Below are 20,093 nucleotides of genomic sequence, written 5' to 3'. Positions count from 1 at the left end.
ACGTCTTTTACAGGGACATCCCTGTTTATTTCAGCAAAACAATGCCAAGCCACATTCTGCCAAGTCAAGTGTTACAACATTGTGGCTTCATAGTAAAAGAGTGTGGATACTAGACTGAGCTGCCTGCAGTCCAGACCCCTCTCCCATTGAAAATGCGTGGCACATTATGAAGCACAAAATATGAAAACGGAGACCCTGGACTATTGAGCAAGTTGTACATCAAGCAAGAATGGGAAAGAATTTCACCGAAAAAGCTTCACCAATTCAAGTCCTCATTGAGTGTTGTTAAAAGCAAAGATGATGTAACACAGTGATAAACATGCCCCTGTCCCACCTTTTTTGGGGGGGAAAGTGTTGCATCAAATTCAAAATGAGTGCATATTTGCAAAATAAAAATACATAAATAAATAAATAAAAAAGAGGTTTATCAGTTTGAACATTAAACATCTTGTCTTTATATTCAATCGAATATAGTTTTTAAAGGATTTTCAAATCATATTCTGTTTTTATGTACGTTTTACACAACATCCCAACTTCATTGGAATTGAGCTTTGTATAAAAACTGGGATCTTTCCCACTACCAGGGGGAAATGTACCTCATTGTACGTTAAGGTGTACAATGGCTTGTGCCTGTCGTGGTATATCTGTGATTTTTACAGTTTTACCTGCACTTTCTGGCCCTGGAAAATGTATTTTAATTAGTTGGGAGTGAAACAATTACTACATAAGGTAATCATCTCCATGTCATATTTGCTAATTTACTATAAGATGATGTCACGTACAGGTCGTAACGAACAAGTGCAGAAAAAGGAGGATGTTAATTTTGAGTCAAGTATCTGTACTATACTTGTAGGTTTTACATCCAACTTCTCTCCCCTAGGTGACGCTGCCCACTAGATTACTCCAACCTGCACCACAGTGAATGAATGGCCTATGTAATCCACAAGCATCTAATTTGACAATCAAGGGGCCTTTATAAACGGGCTAAATTCCTATCTGAACTACAGTGCAATTTCTGTCAATTGCATGACTTAATTTACAAATGACTGGATTCACAGTGCAATGTAATGAGTTCAATTAAAAACCAAATTAAATTGAACAGCATTTCTGAAGGCGACATGCAGGTTAAGATTATAAAGATGTGACACTAGAAATCTTGATTTATATCGTGCACGACGGTTTCACGTGTCTGCAGGCTGTAAGATCAACTCAGTACTTGCGTGTTTTAGGTCAAAAGGCAGCATGAAGGAATTTGCACCTATGCACACATGCATGATTACGTTAGGAAAACAGATTATAAAGGAGATCAAACCCAGTCAGGGCGGCATGAAGAATAAATTCAGATGGATGCATGTGTTATTGTTGTGTGGGCTTGAATGTATGAGTGCATGTCAGCAAAGGTCATCTTGCAAGGTTTGAGTATGGGAAAAATGTGAAACGCTCTGTCACTGCATCGAAGGAGGAGGAGGAACACTCCTGAGTGGCTTGACTTTACGTTTGACCTTTGAGGGAAGGAGAACTAATCCTTGAATATAATAAGACTGTAAGATATGGAAAATGAGTGCACCGTTATCTGCGTTACCCTGGAGACCAGCAGCAGCAGCAGCAGCAGCAGCAGCAGCAGCAGCAGCAGCAACAGCAGCAGCCTGGTCTGCTACAGTTGCCAACGTATTAAAGCATCCAGCTTGCAGTGGGAAATATTTCGACGGTCACTCCCCACACCAACATACACAAGCAATCTCTATCACGGAAGTGCACAAATCTTCAAGTTTGTGGAGATTTTCTTTCTGTAGCTAAGGATGTTTTAAAATTCTTTTTGACTATTAAAATAATTCAAAATTAATTTCCCTATGATTTAGTACAAGATAAAACAATGCCGTGAGCAAGATTGCGCAATCTTCAGTAATAAGTGGCAAAGATCTACGTTGCCTGCTTGCAACAGAGCGGTTTAAGCTTTATACTTATTACAGTTCAATGTTTCTATCTGCGCAAATTTCAACTCAATAGTATTCGAATATATTTTCTCGAGCAGCGTGGAAGCGGCTGTGTCTATTTAACCCTTATCCAGTCAAATCCGACTTGAAAGAAATAATATTCGTGATGCCACAACAAAGAAGCGGAGCCTCAGATGGCTGCCACCGATAACCTAAAAATAAAAAGAAGCCCACTGCACACAATAAAAGAGTTTGCGCATGCAGAGCGTTAAATGTGCAAATAAAAAGCTGACACGCTTCTCCCTCCTTGCATCTATCTGTGTGTCTATCTATCAATCATCCGTGCAGATCTGGACCAGCAAATGATGCATTCCCTGCATTAGATGTATTTGTTGTGCCAATTTGAAAAGGCGGCGATAATCTGGGAGCGAGAGATAAGAAATACCATTTATTCTGCGCCACTTGGGAGCCTATTTCCCGGGCCGATCAACCCCCCCCCCCCCCCCCCCATTCTCCGCGACACCTCCAGCAGCCCGCTGATAACGATTAGGCTATTTATTATCTTCACAAAGAACAAAGATTAGCCTGCACCGATGAAAAATTACCCCGGGATGGGTTCGAATCAGAGGGACCGAAGGATCCGAACGGCATTGCATTTCTTATTTGGCTTTCCACTTCGAGCTGCACTGGCACACAATTAAGTGCAATTAATAATACTTATTATAATATAATAATAATAATAATAATAATAATAATAATAATGATAGAGCGAGATAGTGTGTTTTAAAATATAGCCTATTACATACAAATAATAACAAAACTGACGTTGCCTTGTTTTCATTATAAGCTAAAGCCACTTCCGTTTCTTTGCATAATAAGATTAGCGGTGTTGAGACCTCTTTCTCCTTGGATCGTGTGAGGGGGGAAAAAAGAGCAGTGGAAAAAAAAAAGGGGGGAGAGGAGGGATTGAATTAATGTCAAATCCTAAAATGGAAGTGGATGTTTGTCACCGATAAGGTTTTATCACCAGGCCGAATCAAAAGGGCTCACACGAGAAGCATGTGTCTGTTCACATTATCATGCTGATGAGCTCTAATACTATACCGCAAACCACTCTGCTCCCTTTCCTCCGTTTACGTCAGCCTATTTGGCGTTTTTCCGCGTCAGTAAATAGCAAATAATCTCCACATAGGAGATAAAGAAAAAAAAAATGCCAACCGTTGAAGTGTAAACCAATTAGGACTTTGTCTATTTTATTTATTTCTATACTTATTTTTTTGCTGCTGGCCATTAAGTTTATATGCGATGTGTGTAAGATCCCGTCTTATTTATATCACTTCCAACCAGTTCAGGCTTATACATATCACATGGAAAAAGGTCCACTCCGCAGTGTGATGGTGCATGGCACCTGTGGTTGTCACATGGCACCCAAATACTGAAGCAGGATGACTGTAATGCACATTTATATACTTACTTGTAATGCTGAAAGCAAAAATAATGTCCATTTTAAAGAGTGATTTGGCATCAAGATTGCCTGCAGAAGTCCAACAAATGAAGCAGTCACAGTCCAAATTGCAGAGCAACTCGCGCATTACCGTTGTGCATGTAGTGTAAATTCGGAGGTTTTGCAAATATAATTTACAATTAGCGCTAAATACATTCGAGTATGTAACTTGTGCATTCAATATATACAAAAATAAATAAAAATAAATTATACGGATACAAAAATATATAATTTGTCTGCAAATTCTACCAAAAATCTTTAGTTGGACGATCATTTGTACAATTCTGTCTGTTTTTGAAATTTTATTTACAGCCCGGAAAGAAAGAAAATAACTACGACTGTGTCATAAAAACACAACACAAACTAAGTGTGACACGGAGAATATGATGTTCGTGTATCATAATGTATTGTAAGGGGCAACATATATCACAATGTCAATATTGTGTCCCACCAAACTAGCAACAACAAAAGTTGATTAGTGAGTGGAACATGATGACTTTCAAAGTGGACATGAATCAATCAAGGGAAAGTCTTCCTTTATGGGTCTCTTTCAGTGGGGACTTTGACACTGGTAAATAGCCTAATCTAATCTAATCTAATTGAATCTAATCTAATTGAATCTAATGTAATCTAATCTAATCGATGTAGTGAAGTTGAGTTTGCCCACTGGAGTTTCCTCGAAATGAAATCAAAGAAAGTGGAATTGATATAAAATTAAAAACTGCCAGAGAGTAAATATAACTTCCTGGAGTTCATCTGCTGGGCAACCCCCGTGTATGTCTCTCTCTATTTTTCTGCTTTCTTGCTGTTAAGAAAAAAGAAGTCCTGAATCAGTTTGTTTCCCCTCTCCCTCTGATGCATTGACGTCAGCACACGGCGTCAAGCAGGCGGGAGCGTGGACTTCCAGGGCTGCACGCGCTCCCTCTCCAATTATTGGCTGTCAATCACGCGCGAGGACGGAGAAAGACCAACACACACTCACACGCGCGCGCACATAACACAACGCGATGCGACGTGAGGCACAACGGGGCCATTAGTGAGCCGTGCTGAAATTCTCATTATTTTACTTTTGGGTGAAATGCACAAATTTAGCTGCATGTTTTGGGCTGACTTTTACATATTAAAAAAAAAAAAAAAAAAAAAAAAATGGGTGAGAAAAAAAAACACCGGGTAAAGTTTCTGAGCACTCTTTTATAGGGATGAACTAATAGTCGCGTCAAGTCATGAGAGCTCTTAATAATCACGCATACAATCGGAGCTATAATAACTTGAAGAGTTCTGTCCGGAAGCCCCGCCTCCTATCCTCTAACCTCATCTCTCATTGGCCGAGAAGACGCCTTCCATGGTGACTCCGCCCACAGCTCGACAACGGTGGCGGCTCGCTGTCAGGCAGGCGGGCGCAGTTACGTGTTGCTTCAAGTCCCAGTGGACGGACCGAGTCTTCTCCCGACAAACGCCCGGACGCAAGCGGCACAAGCGCACACGGCACCTGAAGGACGCCGAGGACAAAAGAGCAAAGTTCGTCCATGTGAGTACGCTTCAAAGTCGAATGCTGATCATGCAGTGGTTTTTATTTTAAAATGTTAATATTCGCTTTTTTTTTTTTAATGCAGGTTTGGAGTCCATGTGCAAGAGTTGAATTTAATTCGGATGACAGCAAACAAAACTATAGCGCTTGACTGCAAATGGCCGTTGTGAAGATCTTTTGAAGGAGAACGTCGCAGGACCTGTTCTCAACATTCTTGCGTGTTTTTCCTCCCCTCCTTGGATATATCCGGCTATCCATTCAATAATAATAATAATAATAATAATAATAATAATAATAATAGTCAGCGAAGTCCAACGAAGCACGCAGAAGATGGATGTGGCTGCCGACCAGCCCCGCTGGATGCACCCCCACGCCGTGCTGAACGGCCAGCACCCGGACTCGCACCATCCCGGCCTGGCCCACAACTACATGGAGCCTTCGACCCCGCTGCTGCCCCCGGACGAGGTGGATGTCTTCTTTAACCATCTGGACTCTCAGGGAAACCCGTACTACCACAACCCCGCCAGGGCCAGAATGCCCTACAGCCAGGCGCACGGTAGGTTGCACCCGTCGGATCAAAAATACATTTCGAAAATATATGGACATTCATGTCTTGTCAGCACGCATCGCATATTAATAGCTTCGCTGGAGAAATGTACAATGATGTCATCAATTCATAGAGAGGTGGAAGTCCGCTCATATTTCAGCACAATTGTTGTCCGTTTACGCATCAAACGGCCCATTAATGTTGGGGGCCTGCTGTAACCCCCCCCCCCTCACAGCTCGCCTGACGGGGACGCAGGTGTGCCGGCCTCATCTGATCCACAGCCCGGGGATCTCCTGGCTGGACGGGAGCAAAGCGGCTCTGTCGGCCCACCATCATCACCACAACGCCTGGGCCGTGAGTCCCTTCAGCAAGCCGAGCCTGCACCACCCGGGCTCGGCGTCCCCCGGAGGCCTGTCGGCGGTCTACCCGTGTAGCAGCACATCGAACACGGCCTCCGCGACCTCGCTGACGCCGCCGTCCCACTCCAGCCCGCATCTGTACACTTTCCCCCCGACTCCGCCGAAGGACGTCTCGCCGGACCCGGGGGCCGCCTCGCCGAGAATGGACGAGAAGGAATGTATCAAATACCAGGTTTCGTTTTCGGACGGGATGAAGATGGAGGGCTCCAGCCCGATGAGAAGCAGCCTGGCCCCCCAGAGCGCCTCCACCCACCACCCCATCCCGACGTATCCCACCTACTCGCTGCCTGCGGCTCACGATTACAGCGGCGGTCTGTTCCACCCGGGCAGCCTGCTCGGGGCTTCGGCCGGCTTCAGCGCCAAGAGCAAAGGCAAGACTCGCTCGTGCACCGGTGAGTTGCCGGGATTTTGCATGCAAAACAGAACATCATTCAATAGCCATCAAAAACGGACTACACCGCCACCAGCACCGCTACTACTGCTTGTGCATGTGCGAAAAGCTGCCAAATATGCAAAATGTCCCATTGCACGCAATATTATTCACAGCTTTCAATTGCAATCATTTGAATTTAGAAACGTAAATAAGCCTGGCGCGTCATTATTTGACATTTTATAACATTTTCTATTCGGAGTGTTTTGTGAAGAATGTCGTATTTGTTAAAGCCAGTTAAGGCATTATTAAAAAAAAAAAAAAAAAAAAAAAAGCGTATTAAATGATATGGTTTAAAAATAAAAAAAGCTTAATATAACACACATTTGTTCCTGGGCAAAATTATTGCCGAAAGCCAAACAAGATCGTTGTGTTATTTCAGCCCTATTATTTATCATTTGTAATAGTCCATAAAAGCAATTTGAGACAGTCAAATATAACCTGATTTATTAATTTAAGCGATTCTGGATTTTAAATGCTGCCAGTCTTTGGCATTAAAATTTATGTGTCATTTCCTAAATTAGAAAATAACAACAACATAAATGAAACAAATAAAAACAAATGCTTATCGAGCATGAGGCTGTAATCATAGCGCAACACAGTGGCAATAATCCTCTTTTGTTAACCGTGACTCTGTAATTACTTCTGAGCTGGCTTCAGCTCAACCGCATCCAAGACCTGGGACACACAACGTCCCAAAACATAGCACATTTCGCTTAAATGAGCACATGTTCTATAATACCATCGCATATTGTTCCTGGTTATTATTTGAGAGTGTAACAGTTATTTTAATGAATTTGTTATTAGGTCTATCAAACATTTTCTAAATGCGTGACAAGCTACAACGTTACGATGCATTTATCATGTCATTTCTTCAATCGTTTGTATTTATTATTTATAATATCTATTTTTTTAAATGATGGCCGAAAAAAAAAAAAAAAAAGGTACGGTACATCAATGGATTTTTAATTTGTCCCATTGGTCCATAATCAGCACAAATAATCTTTGATGTGCGACTGAAGGTGCAGTTTGAGTTTTAGTATTGTGTTGGAGGGGAAAAGCTGAAGCAAAAAAAAAAAATCCCCTTTACGCGTGTTGTGTATTTTTGGTGCCAACTTTCATCTCCATGAATGTGCGCGTTGCCTTTAGAGGGCCGAGAGTGCGTGAACTGCGGCGCCACATCCACTCCTCTGTGGAGACGGGACAGCACCGGACACTACCTGTGCAACGCCTGCGGGTTGTACCACAAGATGAACGGCCAGAACCGACCACTCATCAAGCCCAAACGCAGACTGGTGAGAGGCCCCGCTGTGTTTTGTGTGTCTTTTGGGAGTAGGAGATATAAAGAGCGTTCGGCTGAGAGGGGGAGGGAGAACACAATTCCAGGAAAGTTATATTTTCCCAAAGAGTTTCCAGGAATTGTGTCTGGGGTTCACCTCTTGCTCCTTGAGCTCAAGATGTCAGCCGAGCGGGACCTTCGTGCTTGTTTCTGGTATCGTTATTACTGCTACTTCGGATACTGTCGCCGATTACCACTTTTAATATGACATCATGATCTAATCTTTGCTGTGGTTTTCTGAGAAGACTAGCATTGAGGGTCCGGAGCTTTGGACAAGGCCACAAATTTGTTTGAAAAAAAGAAAAGAAATAAAATAAACATGTTCAAACTACATGTCAAAAACCAACACGGCAGCGTTCAGAAGTTAAACTGGTGGTGAAAATGAGAAGAAAACATCCAATAATGGAGTCAAGTATGTGACAGACCAGATTGATGATTCCCAAAGTGTGGTACGGCTAACGATGATGCTACCCGAAAACCCACTGAAATAAATGTTCAAAATGTGCATTATGGTATAGTGGCTTGAACTTTTAATTTTTTTTTTCTGAATTTGTTATGTGCTGTTCAATTGTGTTTAACTTTTAAGTACAATACATTTGCATTTCTTGATTGTTTTTTTAAAAGTTTGTTTTATAAGATTTATTTAGGTAAAATTATACACTGAAATTGTGCAATACATTTTAATTTAATCATTATTAAACCATTTTTAATTTTTTTTATTTTCCTATATTCAAGTGCAGTGTTAAAAGTCTTGACCTTATTATTGATGAACACTTGGGCCCACTATGCTATGTACAGCATTTTATGTTGGTGATGATGGTAATACTTGGAGAGTTAAGAATTTTATAGGTGGTACTTGATCGTGATAGATCATAACATTTTGTTGGAAAAAGCAACAGCCTGTCTAGCTAGAATCACAACGATTTGAAAAGCTATTCATGAAAAAGTATATTTATATTTAAGCGGGTTGACAATGGTTAACCTATGAGAATCAAGTGCAACACCCATTTCTTTATTCACCTGCATTGATCAAGATTGTTTGTGTGGCTGTGTACATGTAGACCTTATTTGTTTCATCCTAAATATATTCCATATACTGTAAATCTATGTAAACAAACACCTTTGTGATTAATGCAAAATATATGACTTCAACATGTTTTATCAATAATAGCGTAAAGGGCCATATATCAGGCCCGGTTTCCGTATGGCTCAGCAGTGACTCTTGTGTTTGGTGGCAGCAGCCTTTCAGTTGTTTCCTATCCGGATATCTGACCGGTCCAGATAAAGCAGCGGGCTTAGCGTCTGTTTCCTCCCGCGACCTCCTAAATAGACTCAGACCTCATTTTTCGAGTGGTCAAGCACTCTAGTAGTATCCGTGGCGCAAAAAGCACCGTTTAGAACTAATCGAGAGGATTAGGAAAGTTGCGGAAACACAATGAGCATTGTTGTACGGTTTTTCAAAATGTTTACTTCCCTATACAGAGTGCACATCAAACTGAACATGTGTATTCATAATTAATGTGAATAGTTTAGCAAATAACTAAGAGGGGAGAGGATTTATATGCATGTGAATAAGTACTTCAAAAAGAAAGTGCTGACTCCTTGTCCTAATAGCAAAAGTTAATTTATTATCAATTCAGAGTATTTTTGATCATTTCTGAAAAACATATTGGCTTCAATAGTAAGTAATTACTTCACAATCTTAGTTCCAGCATCTGTTGTGAAAACGTTTGTTTTTTTCCAGCACTGCGTGAATATGAATAATAACTTGGCTTAACAAAATGACAATGACCTCAGCCAAGGCAAAACAAACACAATTTGGATGGATAAGTTTACACCGCCTCCTCCGTCATTAACATTCAGTGTGATTCCCTGCTTAGTAAGAAGCATTTATGCAACACCTTTAACTTGATCCAAACCAAAATACAGTGGATTCTTCCTTGGCTCTTGCCTCACTTTCACAAGTTTCATGGAGATCTGTTAATCAGTGAGGTAGTTTAATCCTGCAAACAAACATAGAAATGAAGGTTACCATTTTAAAAGCCTAGATGGAGGTAACATTACATTTACATCCTCACAAAAAAAAAAATCATTGTATGCTTAAATTAAGAGATCACACATACTGTTGAATTGCTCTTTGCATGCGTGAGCATTAACAGAGGTCTAACTAATGCCTCTTTGCAGTCGGCAGCCAGACGAGCAGGCACCTGTTGCGCTAACTGTCAGACGACCACCACAACGCTCTGGCGGCGCAACGCTAATGGAGATCCAGTGTGCAACGCCTGCGGCCTCTATTACAAGCTGCATAATGTAAGTCTCAGAGTGCTGATCGCCAGGTTGGGCCCGTACAAAGCCGACAGGGTCCAGTAGTCGGAAAGTGAGCGGGGAAGGTTTCACTGATTGTTGAGCGAAAGAGGCAGCGAGAGGAGAGTGAGAGTTGTTTGACCCGCACACACACTGCTTGGACTTGAGGCTGCTCTGTCCCTTTGTGCTTTATTGTTTCCATGGTTATCCCCTTGAGAGTCACAATGGTGCGACTGCTATTGAGTGAAACCACAAGGCCGGGATCTATATGAATAGCATTAAGACGGGCCGACGTCTAAATTCGCAACAGCTAATCGGGGTGCGTATTGTCAAGGGATGAGCGAAGTGATGTTTGTTAAAAGATAACAGTTGGGCACGCCGCACATCGAACGGCGCAGCCAAATGCGACTGAACTGGAGAATCATGAAAAAAATGCAGTCGGCGACTCCCAGCCGTACATAAGGCGACTGACTCTCACATACATAAACTGTCTGCAATAGGAAAAAAATGCGTTATTGGGAACGTTTTATCTTTGATTGAACCACAAACAAGATGATGCAATTGCTGAGGAAGAAGCGGATTGCCCGGGCTGCTCTAGGTATATTATAATAATACAAGAGAGGAAACGGGTGAGAAATAAAGGAAAGGGTGAATATTTGAGAGGTTCTTGGCAACATTCATTGACTTTATGCGTGCATTTCAGCAACAGAGACTCTCCACACTTCGCTTTTTTTACTACAGGTATATATAAAATGATACACACACACAAACGGATATATACGTATAGTCTGGATCTCCCCTAATAACCAGACATGTTTTTTGTTGTGAAAGCTCATGTGATATAAAATAAAAATTTTTGATTGTTCATTACATTAGCGATGTTTCGATACTGTTCCCCGGCGATTCAAATTTCGAATTGCAGCAAAACTAGTGGGCGACGGTCGCTCATTCATGAAACCGTGGCAGAACCACGCACACGCCAGAACCGCACACACTGCACAACAGTTCTGTAGCCGTCGGCCACATCGCTCGGTGTGCGGTGGGCCGGAGGAACACTCGCAGTAATTTGCTCCAAGGCTTCATTTAGAATTTGTCATTTAGTTTTTCTGGCCCCCTGTGCCAAATACATAATAATAGTAAATGTACATTTTTGAAAACCAACGAAGACCAACAAAATAAATCTGGAACATCTAAAATTCTTACATGTCATCTGTGTTGTAACTCCATTTCTAAAATGAACATTCTTTGATCATTTTCGTGCAGAGAAAAGTTTGTACAAAGACTGCACGCAACTCATAATGTTAACACTGGCACTTGTGCTAACAAGGTGTCCTGGCTGGTCCACTATTATTACATATGCGGGGTTGAGGGGTTGCCATGGTGGTGACAGAGATGCTATTTTACTTAATACAATATGTTAAATCCCCACATTTTAATTAATCTGAAATACTATTTATTTGCTTTGGTGCTGTTGTTTTGGTTAGCAACAGAGTTAAAACGGGCTCTGCCATTAACTATTTAATATTGATGTGTGAAAAATATTGTCTATAAAGAACCCTTTTTTATCTGATGGGAAAAGGAAGAAATTTAATTGTGTGGATGACACACCCAGCAACGACTCGGGGGCCTCATCTGTTTAGTTTTGTTTTTAATTCCATTGAGTCTTCTTAGTGGGGATAATTTATTATATTTTAACCCCGGAACTGTAATCCCACCACTAACAGAACCTCCCTCTTACTAAACATCACAGGTGAACCGACCCCTGACCATGAAAAAAGAGGGAATACAGACACGAAACAGGAAAATGTCCAGCAAGTCCAAAAAGATCAAGCGGGGCAGTGAGAGCTACGAGGAGTTTACCAAAAGTCTGCATGACAAGAACTCTACCTTCAGCTCCCTGGCAGGACACATGTCCATGGGCCACTTGCCGCCTTTCAGCCATGCCGGACACATGCTTCCCACTCCCACCCCGATACACCCGACCTTTGGCCACCCGCACCACTCCAACATGGTGACGGCCATGGGCTGAGGGGGTCGCACGGGATGACGCTATGTAAAGACATTTGAGGTTCTTGCGATTGATTATGCAAACGGTATGTTGGACAAAATGAGGCCAATCTATAGGTACCTAACTCTTAATGGAGGCAGACAGATGTTGTACTTCCTGTCAGCCAAACACACACACACACACACACTCACACACACAATAATACAACTATCTCTTTGCTCCTAACCGTTTTACTTCAACTGACTGACAACATGACTGCACTGTGGTTCAGTTTCTGCCGATATGTTTATAGTAACTGTGAATATTGTATAGAAGAATCTCCTTCATTACATTCAACAAAAATATGCTGGAATTGTTTTTTGCCCTCAAAGAAGAAAAAAAAAAAAAAAAAAGCAAACAAAAAAGCTTTATGATTTATAATTTGACACTGTTAATTGTAATTATTGTTATTATAATTATTGTTATTCAGATAATTTATTTTCACTGCTTTGTTCCTTGATTATATTATGAATACTATTGTCCCAGTTATGACATATTATATTTTTAGCTAAAGCGCTTTCTTCTAACTTGGTCATCATTTATACTCAGATGAAATAAAGAGATCAACTTCCAACTTTTCTGGTGCTTCTATCTGGCACTTAAGTCTTCATAGTTGCAACCATGTGCTTCAGATAAAACTTATCTGATTTGTTTTATTTCAGGGAAGAAATGTTTTTCTTCCAGAGATAAGAAGATTGTATCAAGCCAAGCTGTACCAGTTGTTGTTTAAAAACAAGGGAAGCTATGGGTCATCTATCAACACGATTACTGAATTCACTAATCATAATTAGTCATAATCCTGCATCGTCAAAGATTCCACAAAATGCCAGGTTGTTAACGATCACATTTTATCCCACTTGACATCCTCCAACTGTTATTTATTGTGTATATGAACCAAAAATGTTCAACAAAATAATAATTTTCTAAATATAAGGTCAGTTCAAATAAACCGTTAACTGTCTCTTGAACTAAAAGTTGAAGTTCAAGCATAATAGGATTAAAAAAGGCACATGTTGAGATTTCAACTAAATTATGTTTCAAGCACACAATTTGTAAACAATCCAAATCAAATTGTGATCCGTATTCTGAGCACACAAAAAATACAACAGCTAACCAAACAAACACAAAAATGGATTCACAACCGAATTAATCCAATGTATCCTGGTGGGATAGAATATATAGAACATTCATATTTGTTAGTTTTATGATTCCAGCTTTTAGCTAACGACAGCATCAGCAAACAGTAAAACCTTTGTGCCATTTTTATGCCGTTTGCTTATCTACATTCTGGGTAGAAAAAAATAGGTATTCATTTGGACCCAACAATAAATCCTATTTAGGATTAAGTGCGTCATTCATCTGCTAATGCTGGTTTATGTGTGTGTTTTTTTTATTTTTTTAAATAATACTTTAAACGTCAATCCCCACTCTAACATTGAAAAATTGAGTTTAAATTCTGGCAAAGGTAATAATGTCGCAACAAAGTTCTATTTTACACCATGGTGCGGTCAAAAAAGAAAAAAAAATACAAGCACACTCAACCAAGACAAATATACTAAACAGTTCTTCTGGGATGCTTGTGAGATGACACGGTCCAACCCAAATGCAGTGCACGGTCGCCCCTCAACATTTTGCCCAAACCTTGAACCTGGAAGCACTTACTCTGTCTTTCTTCTGAGCCCTCCCACATTGCTCTTGCAATTATTCATAGACACTTTTAAAATGTCACGTCCTCCCCGAGAACATGACAAAGCAAAACAAGGAGGCACTTCCCATAAAGATTTAGAAAGAATGGAAAGAGTAACTTTGGGACTGGGTGGCCATTGTAAATCAGCTCATAAGCAAATTACACATTTCCAACTTAGAACTTTGTACACACATCCTCCCTGTTCATTCCATTTGTTTTTGTAGCTATTCTCAATTATTGGACTCTAAGACAAAGCCAGAAGTAATTTCACAGGAGTGAACTAGTGGAAGAATTGTGATGAAATGATAACAGATGAAAGAGGAGGATTTATTTTTTTTGTCATTAAAAAACATATTCCATGTCATAAAGATTCTAAATTACATATATTGTTTTAAGGCAATGTCACAGAATTAGGCTGAGAGACCTTGGGGATCCTGAGACTTTGGAAAGATGAGTTTCAGGACAGAACAGACACACATAAGTCCTCAATCCCAAAATAATGTCGAGGACAGACCAAAGCTTCAAAAAGCTTCAGGACACAAAGCAGAGAAACCTAAATCCTGAATTTCAAGGCAATGTCCAGGTCAGGCCAAAGCTCAAGAAAGAAACAGAGCTGAATCTGTCTCCGTCTTGAATCTTAAATTAGCTCCTTTGGCAAGCAGATTTTGTTCTTTGTGCTTATAAAAAGACAGTTGTATGCTTCACTGTATTTTGTCCTGATCTTGGAACAGACGCTGTACCCATTTATACTTACTTTTCACCGTGTTTGATGACTACGCACAGTGTCTGATGACATCAATCTGAAAATAAAGTGAAGCACCCGTCTGAAAACGTCTCGCCTGTTCATTGTGGGACAGCTACATCCACTTCAGAGCCTTTCAGCATTTTCTCAGGTTCGAGTGTCAACTAAGTGTATTATAATTGCTCTCTCTTTTGGACCAGAGTCACTCAATAGGAGACGAATGTTGCGCAAGTCAGAGGAAAGCGGCCAGGCACAGGTAGCCGTGGTTCTGACAGAAAAGTGCACAGGGGCTTATCATGACCTTGGAGCTGCTTATTCATAGCAGCATCAGGCCCATCTGATGCGTACAAAATTTAGCTTAGGAGAGAGAAGAAAAGTGACTGTGTTGTTGGAAAGCAACTCCACAACTCTCAGCCGGTGTGTTTTCCGGCTGTATCTTACTATCTTTGAATTGCTTTGGTTGGATCGCTTAGCTGTGAAAGTTGGGTTGAATTGTATCTCATCACAGACTTTGACATGATTTTTAAGAAAAATGGGTAACATGTTTGACAGCGGGACCTGAGAAATTCTTGCAATGCGCTCGTTCTTACGTTCTCCTCCTCTGGGTAATGAAGCTCCAATCCCAAGTATGAAGTGGCTGTTTCATATCCAACAGCAGAATCAAAAGCACCAGTGAACGTAACTGCACAAACTGGACCAACTTTCAGTGACATTTGGGTGTCATCCCCAAAGGTTAAGTCTTTGCTGGGATCTGAATACAGTATCATAACTTTAAACTCCACAGAGACCCAGTGACATACTCTCTAGTCTCTCAGTGGGCAAACATGAGAGTGAATAAAAAAATCTGCGAGAAAGTTCTCATTTCCACCGAAGTGATGACAGTCGTAATTACAAACTTTAAGCTACAGGCAGTCCAGTAAATGCAATCACCATAAAGGTTCTGCTCAGATCAATATTGACTGGACTGGACCAGCTGTATGCCTCCTCAGAAAGGTGTGTACTCTACATGAAAATACAGTCACAGAAGACGTTGACACACAGCATTCTCACTGGAAAGTGGGACACTCGCCAAAGACCTGAGCCACAACCACTGACAAGTCCCTTTCAGACTGCTTTTCTTCACCTGTCTGGGGCAGACAAATTCATCCCTCTTGTCTCTGAACAATCACCTCTTTTCTCCTGCCGCTTGCACTACTGACAGGAGGAGGGCGCGTCGCTTAGAGAGGGAGGCAGTGCACAGGGTTGCACTAGGCCAATGTCCTGTGTGTGTGAGCCTCTGGGACTGGGCGTCTTATAACACCGTTGACAAAAAGCCCAAAGCTCAGCCTGCAGGAAATCTGGCCGGTAAAGAGATGTACCTTCACCGATCCTGGATACATGTCGTGCCATGGGGACCCTCTATGCATGTTTTTAGGCAGCATAGTTCAGTTTGGTTCTGTGATTCATTTACATTCCATTTGTCAAATGTTGCAAATAGTACTGAAAACACAGTACAGTAGTACCTTCACATATGAGTTCAGTTCACTCCCTCAGAAGAAGCTCATAACTCAATTTACTCATATTAAATACATTTTCCCCCATGGAGATGAATTGAAAGACCATAAAAACACCACAATTTTTCTGTTACTTACAAAGCAAATAATTAACCAAGCAACAGCTCATAACTCCAACAATCTTAAGTTGGGCTACTCATAAGTCAAAGAAGCTGCAGTGGTAGAGTTAAAAAAAGGGTGGCGCTAGAAACTTTGATGACTCGTTGATAGACTAGCTAAAGCTTCTGTTTTTGTTGTAAACGCCCACATGCCAAGAAGAAAGAAAAGCTAAATGTTGGATGTCCTCCGTTGTTGTCCTTTGTGTAGTGTGTTGCAGTCTTTGTTAAACTGCTTGTCAGGTAAACAGTGCGTCGCTCTAGTATATCGATATGATATGATATGATATTACCGTGGGTTTACAAAACCAAACCTTATCATGGCAAGCTGAAGTGAACTGTACACCTTAGTGGAGTTATGGCTCTAAACACACTGTTAATAAAACGAGTGAGCAACAACCAGACACATGGAGGGCTGTGCTCTTGGGGTTGGTTTAAATACGTGACTAACCCTAACCCTCAACTATTTTTAAGACTAACATGCATTTTATTCTCATTAATGAGGGACGGACCTCAGTCCTCCAACTGCATAAGTTGTACTGAGTGTATGGTAAAAATTTGTTGTACAGAATCTGAGACAGGAAAATGCTAAATATCAAACGGTTAGCAATCGCGATTACCATTAGCTCGTGAGAGATGACCATTTCAGGTCAAAAAACTAACTATCATTCAGCTCACTCATACTCGTGCGAAATGTACATTACACATCTAACAGTGTCTTAAAAATCAGTAACAGACGCTCCTTTATTGTTTTTGGCAAAGTTTATCACTGGCCCAACACTGCATCCGTCTGCAATAAATGTCCATGTGAAACATGGGTTAAGGCACAGACATGGTTCCGGGCAGAACTTTTTGGGAGGGGGGTCCTGGCGGAGCTTTGAGGCAGAAATTTTGTGTCGACCTATTTTTGAAGTCGACGTAGCCGAGTTATTAATTTATTTCCCAGCCCTAATAGGATGTCAGACACACAAATACAACACATGCACATTTGCATATAAATCTATAAATGTATGATTTTTGATGACGAGCATTGTGCTGTGACATCCTCCTTTTCACTTTGAGCTGACTGCCTTGATGACAACTACATGACTTATCATCCACCACCGTCAAGCTGCTTTTCATTTCCTCTCCCTTTTATTGCTCCTTTATGTACTTTATATATTTATAAACAGGCTTTTTGTATGCAGAAATGTGAAATCCTAATTACCGTTTTATGACGTTTGACCATAAAGGGAAACAAGCCATCTCATATTGCGCCACACTAGAAACAGCGATGTGTGAAGATGAGACAACAACTTTCACACACGTAGGTGGGGCAAAGAGGCGAGTGATGGAAACGGGCCACACGAAACTGGAGACATTGATGTGAGCGCTGAGAAGCGAAAGAGTGGTGATAAAAGAAAAGACAGACATGGATCCTCACTTGTAGCCTCTACTGCTGCTGTAAATATACCAATGGAGGCCCCTCCCCCTTCATCTGTCCACACCAGATTCTTCACATCTTTCATTTCAGTCCCATTGTGGCGCTGACCACGACAACCAACAACACCCTGTTGTATTGTCCTCTTTACGGCGGCGATGTAAGGAGGATGTTTTGTCACCTGCAGCAGAGACCGTTGCTTCAGACACAAATCACTGTAGGCATTCACAGCTGCTCCAAGTCAAGAAGCCTCTACACAATGTAAGTTTCCAAAACACTTTGACACCATTAAAGAGCTTACTTATCCATCAGCACGTGTGTGTGTATATATATATATATATATATATATATATATATATACACACACACACACACACTCTCACACACACACACAGACTGACACGGACTCACATTTAATGTTGAATGAAACAATGAGACACAATTCAGTGTAAGACCTGAGTTCAGTCTTATTCCTGTGTATGAAGCGGAGATCATTTTAGATATGAAAAGTAAGGCACTGTAATGGATAACAACTGAGAAGAGCCCAGTGGCCTCGATTGAACAGCCATGAATACAAATTTGACTTATTTGGAGTTACTTTTTTTTTTATTTTTTTTTTAAATGATTCGATAGCTATAGCTCTATATAAACATAATCAGTAGAATACGGCATTCTAAAAAAATAATCAATAGCTGCAACCCAATACATAAAACTTCAACTAACTATGCAACATTTTTTATAGGAGGAGTAAGTAGAATTTAACCTGTAACCTACTGTCACACAAATGTAAAAATAACAAATAACAATAAAACGCAGCAAATTCAACTTAAGTTTAGTGTAACTTCAGAGGCAGATTTTTTCCAGAAATATTTGGTCAAATTTTCTGACCTCAGGAGTGTTAGACGTCCAGTGTACAGTTCTTAACAAATCGCAGAATTTTCTCCTAAATTATTACAAGAGCATGTTTAATAAACCACCAGTTGTGAAACAAGCGCCGTATTTTCGCGACCATAGGGTGCACCGTATTAAAAGGCGCAGTCTCAGTTACGGGGTCAATTCCTGTATTTAACACACACATAAGGCGCACCGCATTATTGGGCGCAGGCATGGTAAAACATACGCTAGCTTAATACATACGGTAGCATGCATGATCGCTAAAACAAGGTTTTTAAAAAGGCAGCGGGAGCAAAACTGAGTTCGGTTGTACTTTATTGAAGTATTTAACAATGTACTCACGTTATTTTTTGATCAATCCTCATCCACAAATCCATCAAAGTCCTCATGTTCTGTATCCGAAATGAACAGCTGGGCAGGTTCTCAATCAAACACGCCAGGTTCGAGTCAGTCTCGTTGCCGTGCGGCTCCTCAGAAATGATGGCGGCTTTTACAAAGCTCGAGCAACAGTGCAAGCAGACACGTTAGCCCAAGCAGACACGTTAGCCCAAGCAGACACGTTAGCCCAAGCAGACACAATCCATTCACAAATTGTGGCGTAACTCGCCCGGCGCTGCCTCCTAGTGTTAGTAAAGCTGTGTTCGCCATCTGTCATCCATGGCTCCCACGCCTCTCACTTCACTTTGAACGCCCCGTTTACACCGATGTGCAGCGGTTGGAGTTCATTAATCCATTGCCCGAGTTGGTCTTCCAACTCGGGCCACCTCGCCTTGTTTCCGCGTTTTGTTTTTCTTTTTTTTTCGGCGGAAACTCAGCTTCGTCTTCTTGACTTGGCGTGTTCCTGCTTCCACCACCTGCGAACCATGGATTCGTTGATCTTGAATTCTCTCGGGGCTGCTCGATTCCCATGTTCCTCTGCGTAACTGATAGCTTGCAGTTTAAACTGTGCTTCGTAAGCGTGTCTCTTCGTAGGTGCAGTTTTCGACTGCGGTCAAGCCAGCCTCCACTCGTAAAGTAGCAGTCAAGCCAGCCGCCCCTAATTTTGTTCATACTAGGCATTACGGTAATAGGACGGCAACTCGCGGCGAAAGCCACCTTCAAAATAAAAGCTTCCCAATAATACGGACGTCAGTGCTCTTCGGTTAAGGAATGCAACCGGCAAAGTTAATTTGAATCTTGAGTTACATTAAAAAATGTAGTCTATTTGTCAATAAATGGACTGCACTTATATAGCACTTTATCTACATCATCACAGTGCCTAAAGCGCTTTACAAAGCCTCACATTCATAAACCAATGGGCGACTGCTGCCATGCGAGGCACTGCCAGGTCCACTGGGAGCAAATTAGGGTTCAGTGTCTTTCCCAAGGACACTTCGACATGCGGACAGTCATAGCAGGGATTCCAACCTGTTCTACCTACTGAGCCAAAGCCACCCCAACAGAATCCCATAGGTATCGCAAGACAAGGCCAGATCTGTGTGACAGACCACCAAGGACTCCACTAAAAGAGGTTTGATGAAGATCTGATATTGTATTTCAAAATAAAAGTCTCAGAAAACTAATAAACTACATTTTTATTAATGCATCTCAAGATTCAAATTAACCTTGCATTCTTTAACCAAAGAGCATTGACATCCGTATTATTGGGAA

The 20,093-nt window shown here is 41.2% G+C and overlaps 2 protein-coding genes across 4 annotated transcripts in view; one reads left to right on the top strand and one right to left on the bottom strand.

Moving 5' to 3' along the window:
* eefsec (eukaryotic elongation factor, selenocysteine-tRNA-specific) overlaps nt 1–20,093 on the bottom strand; it is a 119,934-nt gene that overhangs the window by 16,641 nt on the left and 83,200 nt on the right. Inside the window, exon 10 of one of the 2 annotated variants that reach the window (XR_009790214.1) lies at nt 4,749–4,927. The gene's annotated coding sequence lies outside the window, so the exon portion shown is untranslated. Of the gene's footprint in view, nt 1–4,748; nt 4,928–7,663; nt 9,705–20,093 lie in introns of those variants that run through there. The other variant, XR_009790215.1, reaches the window with a different exon arrangement.
* gata2b (GATA binding protein 2b) lies at nt 4,826–12,630 on the top strand. 2 transcript variants are annotated; one of them, XM_061785670.1, is made up of 6 exons: nt 4,826–4,966; nt 5,052–5,522; nt 5,749–6,303; nt 7,512–7,657; nt 9,886–10,011; nt 11,756–12,630. In XM_061785670.1, the coding sequence occupies exons 2-6, from the start codon at nt 5,297–5,299 to the stop codon at nt 12,032–12,034; spliced, it is 1,332 nt and encodes a 443-aa protein (XP_061641654.1). In that variant the 5' UTR covers nt 4,826–4,966; nt 5,052–5,296; the 3' UTR covers nt 12,035–12,630. The 2 variants fall into 2 exon arrangements, with proteins under 2 accessions (XP_061641654.1, XP_061641653.1); XM_061785669.1 differs by having other exon boundaries at nt 4,828–4,966; nt 5,749–6,324.

The sequence above is a fragment of the Phyllopteryx taeniolatus genome, chromosome 9 (assembly GCF_024500385.1).
Source record: "Phyllopteryx taeniolatus isolate TA_2022b chromosome 9, UOR_Ptae_1.2, whole genome shotgun sequence".
Lineage (NCBI taxonomy): Eukaryota > Metazoa > Chordata > Actinopteri > Syngnathiformes > Syngnathidae > Phyllopteryx > Phyllopteryx taeniolatus.
Note: the sequence above shows the minus strand (reverse complement) of the source record. Positions and strands in the feature narration are given on the sequence as shown.